The sequence below is a fragment of the Stegastes partitus genome, unplaced genomic scaffold (genome assembly GCF_000690725.1).
Source record: "Stegastes partitus isolate 25-593 unplaced genomic scaffold, Stegastes_partitus-1.0.2 Scaffold595, whole genome shotgun sequence".
Classification (NCBI taxonomy): Eukaryota; Metazoa; Chordata; class Actinopteri; family Pomacentridae; genus Stegastes; species Stegastes partitus.
In genome coordinates this window covers 357,385-361,744 of record NW_007578326.1, presented here as the reverse complement: position 1 = coordinate 361,744, position 4,360 = coordinate 357,385, and the positions used below count along the sequence as shown (strand labels likewise).

Below are 4,360 nucleotides of genomic sequence, written 5' to 3'. Positions count from 1 at the left end.
CTCCTCTGGCAGGAGTTTTTAATTTGACGTTCTTAGTCATACAAAAGAGAACAAAACCTAGGCCTTTGCATGTGCAGTGCTGCTTATGACATGAAATGACCTCTTGTACACCCTGGGAATACAATTAAGCTTGAGCATGTCAAATAGGACATAAAGTATTATGTAATCAGCTGGATGTTTTGTCGAGTTCATTGTATTCTTCAGGGAATGTACCTTTAGTGGTACCAGGCATTAAAATGAACAAGAAATTGAAGAAAACAAGGGTGGTATTGTAATTTTTTTTCCAGAGACTGTATATCTTAAGCATCACATGTACAGAATTTATTTGGTTAAAACAAGATCATCAAGCAAACATGAGGCTGGCTTGGACTGATTTTTATTGTGAGCCAAATATTGATTTATATAACTTAGAACTCTAGATGCTGCATTTTTTTATTTGTTTATTTTTGCTTTTCACTACATCCCATCACGACATTGCTACTGACAGGATTTGGAGAAAGATTAGGTTTTTTGTTTTTGTTTTTTTTTACCTGCTGGCAATGATGCAGACACTTGATCCTGCATTAAACTATTTTCATCACCACGGTTTGACCACACGAGGCCACTGTTGCTACAGAAACGACAGGATGAGCCAGAAACCGTCACTGCAAATCACACTGACTGACGTGCTGATGTGAAAATGACAGACTTCTGATCGCAATCGCAGTGGAAGAGTTCTGGTGCAGCTTTAAATCCTGCTGAAAGCTCTGAGAGATGGGAAGGTGCTTCATGTCGCAGTTATGGACCTACACTCTTCTCTGTCAGGGGTAAGTTATTTAATTAATGCTTCATTTAAATAATAAAAAAGAAAATACACGTGGTAGGCAAAATGCTGTATATGCTCAGTTTGGTTTTATTTCTATCATCTCGATCATTTAAAGTAGTGGTTTGTTGGAAATCTATTTGTGATCACTGTAGCTGGCCTGATATGGACTTTCGTTCTGTGTCCACATCGTCATAGTTTTTCTCCTGCTGTCACATTGCAGGTTTTAGTCATTTTCCAGCAAACCAGGAACTTCACAGATCCGCCTCTCTACTGTGTTACCTATGAAGCTGACATATAAAGTCAGAGATGTTGTTTGATTTGTCAAGTTTTCTGTTTTTTTTTTCTTTTTCTTCTTTGCTCTCCACCTGTAGCTGTGCACAGTGAAAATGTGCACCACATCAACCCACCTGCTACAGAAGCTGATTTACGTTGCATTACTTCCAGGTAAGACTCGTTTTCTGAAAGTTTGATTAGCGTAGATTTATGTAGTTGGTTTTGATTTTGAATTTTGAAAATAACTGTTACTTAATTGTGAAACTTCCCCTTTGCGCAATACTAGACTCTAGTTCTCTGCACACTGCTTCTCCATGACAGAAAATATCTATTTTACATACTTGTGTCAGGGGAAAGGGTGAATTAAAATATACCAAGACAACCAAACACACAAAGTCAGTTTAAGAATGCAATATGGAGTTCTTTTCCTTGCTCTTGCCAGCATGTCAATATGATTTATGTTTGGCAGTTTTTGAGGCACAAAAAGTCAAAGCTGTGCCTGAAGTGACCGGATACCTCCAGAGTGATGTCACCCTGACGTGCCCGTTCAAAGGACGAAAAGACATCAACATTACTCAGCTTCAGTGGGATCTCCTGCCACCAGAAGGGAAAAAAATCGTCATTGCTGTTTCAAATAGCCAGTATGGAGTGGATGTTCCTGAATCCCCGCTTAAGGAGAGAGTGGAGATTACCGAGCATTCGCTGATAATTAAGAATGTGGAAATGGCAGATGCAGGGTCTTACACCTGCCGCGTACACACCTTCCCATATGGTTCAGCTGAAGAAACCACCAAACTTGTTGTTCGAGGTGAGGAACTAAAGCGTTTTATACACTCAGTTGCTAGAATAATATTAACCTGGTTTTCAAAACTTGCTTTAGATCCGTGGGCCGACACGAACCACACACTCATGGCGTTACTGTTTGCATGCAGTTTAATTTAAGAAACTGTTGAACTGATACACAGTTCCTCCCATATGTTATCATGGTTACGATTACAGCTGTAATCACTTCCCTTGTCAGTTGAGAATAACATGATTTTGATGCTCTTAGGAAATCAGTGAGGTCACATAACTGCCTCTCCACAAAACCACCATGGTCATCATTTATTGCACCTGATTAACGCTCCTAATCTAACATCTAATATCAAACAGCCAGGGTTGTGTTAACATAATGAACTTAACTTGACATAATCTCTGGGATTAAGCACACTCAAGGGTTAATCAGTCAGGTTTCTTCTCCCAGAACAGATGCAGTTATCATCAGGGATTGTTGCTGCTATCGTGACTGCTGTGGTGCTGCTGTTGATGATCGTGGCTGGCGGGCTTTACATCGTGTTCACCAGAAGGTAGTTTGTGTTCATGCATGTGTTGTATTCACGTTGTAGTAACATTTTGGGGACCCACCGCTCTTTTGGTGACGTAAAGCAGGTCCTCAATGCATCGCCATTAAAGTTAGGGTTAGGATGCCATGGGAAACTTAGTTCTGTGTATAACTCTTCTTTTCCATTAGTTTTCACAAAGTAGAAGGAGTAAGAAGGACAAACAGACTGAAAAATTGTTTTTACCCCACAGCCATCAATGCATTAAATGTGCTGCTATAAAATAATTCATTCATAACATACAGTGAAGCTTGCTTTAAGAGATTGTGGGATAACTGTTGAATGTAGATGTCTGTTGGGTCTGTTCATGGCATTTTAGTACCTTTTATTTTTGCACTGATTCAGGTTTGCACTTGATTTTCGTGTTACAATGACAGTAAAGCTATATTCTATATTCTATTCTATCTATTCTAAATGCTTAGTGACTTAATTTATTTTTTTTTAGCAGATTAATCCTTAATTAGAATCAAAGCTGCAGCCCTGTTTTTTTTTTTTTCTGATTCAGCTAAATGCATGCAGGAAAACTAATAAGACTGCTTTTGATTCTTTCACTCAGATGTAATTCTTCGGGCAGGCATCGTGTCCTTATTGGTGAGAACAAGTGCACCACTTTCACCTCACTCCATTTCCAAACAACACTTGAATAATTTACCTTCTGCTGTTTGTTTCGATTCCAATGACTGAGGCCGGCGTGTCTTTCAGATACGAGCGGTCCAGGGATCGATGCGTTCAGGCCTTCTGTTATTGTAAGAGAGGAGGTGAGCTCAGAGGTACTTCCTGAGTTATTTTTCTTAATACGTTTTTTGCAGCTGTGACAAAAAAAAAGAAAAAGATGTGATTGTAATGATGATGCAAAAGTCACCACCTACACTCTCTATATCATAGGATGTGGTCTACTCTGACATCAAGCTGAATCCATCCAGAAGTGCTGCTCCTTCACCCAAACACAAACACAGAGACGCTGTGAATGCTGATGATGTCATGTACTCCGAGGTGGTGATTTCACGTCGGCTGCCTAATGAGACGATGTTTGCGTACTGTAGAACGGCTGACGAAGTTCCTTCTTATACTTGCTGAGTGCAAAAAAAAGAAAAACATTTTTAATCCTGCTGCGTGGAAGTTGTCTTTACTGTAATTGTGGTGTCATCACTCAGTGTAATCAACAAAATCTGACCTGATTCTCATCAGCTGATCCCATAATATAATCTAAACTGTGTAGCTGCTCCAGCCCCTCTATTTAAATGCGAGCTGTACTATGTTGTCTTCATGCTAATACAACTTAATGCTCGCATGTTTACGTTTATCATCTTTAGTGTTGGTTTAGCTTGTTAGCTTTCTAAAAATGCAGCAGTGTAATATAATGTAGGAATAGGAATGTCTGTAGTTTTGAAGTTTTTTGGTCACAACCACTTTAACGTTTTGTCCTGATGGTGATGCGAGATAAGTTAATCCAATGATGTGTCCAGGGACTATGGTTTTGTGCATCTACTGAATTTCACAGTCAACCATATACTTAGATATCCCAATAAAGAATTAAAAAGTCAACCTGCAGTGAGTGCTAGAGGGGAAAAAAGTCAACAAATCAATGCATCAATTAGTAAATCTGTATCAAATTGTGTGCCAATGTATCATAGAGGTTGATGGTGTGTGTGTGTGCATATATATATATTACACATTGTTGCTCATAAAGTTGGAATAAAATAGTTTTTTACCTCTTCTAATGAACTGATTGTGATAATGCGATTTATTCTTAAAAACTTATTCTTTAAAACTTTATTGATATCACAATATACACATAACACATATCACAGTAAAAATTAAACCACAATTAACTTTTGCAAACTGTCTATTCAGGCTTAAACAAAATGGGGGGTATTGAACGAATAGGATTAAGGGATTTAAT

The 4,360-nt window shown here is 38.5% G+C and overlaps 1 protein-coding gene across 2 annotated transcripts; it reads left to right on the top strand.

Annotated features, from left to right (window-relative positions):
• Nucleotides 1-675: 675 nt before the first annotated feature.
• Nucleotides 676-4,158, top strand: LOC103362707 (poliovirus receptor-related protein 2-like). Of its 2 annotated transcripts, none has more exons than XM_008289148.1 (7): nucleotides 676-806; nucleotides 1,177-1,249; nucleotides 1,548-1,886; nucleotides 2,322-2,424; nucleotides 3,014-3,048; nucleotides 3,160-3,215; nucleotides 3,343-4,158. In XM_008289148.1, the coding sequence occupies exons 1-7, from the start codon at nucleotides 780-782 to the stop codon at nucleotides 3,532-3,534; spliced, it is 825 nt and encodes a 274-aa protein (XP_008287370.1). In that variant the 5' UTR covers nucleotides 676-779; the 3' UTR covers nucleotides 3,535-4,158. The 2 variants fall into 2 exon arrangements, with proteins under 2 accessions (XP_008287370.1, XP_008287369.1); XM_008289147.1 differs by having other exon boundaries at nucleotides 3,160-3,227.
• Nucleotides 4,159-4,360: the final 202 nt, after the last annotated feature.

What these genes read in the sequence shown, in the direction of transcription:
- LOC103362707 (XM_008289147.1), top strand. Translation starts at nt 780, where the DNA reads ATGGACCTACACTCTTCTCTGTCAGGG. An exon ending in TACATCGTGTTCACCAGAAG is followed by an intron (nt 2,425 to 3,013) that starts GTAGTTTGTGTT and finishes TCTTTCACTCAG; the next exon opens with ATGTAATTCTTCGGGCAGGC. An exon ending in CAGGCATCGTGTCCTTATTG is followed by an intron (nt 3,049 to 3,159) that starts GTGAGAACAAGT and finishes CGTGTCTTTCAG; the next exon opens with ATACGAGCGGTCCAGGGATC.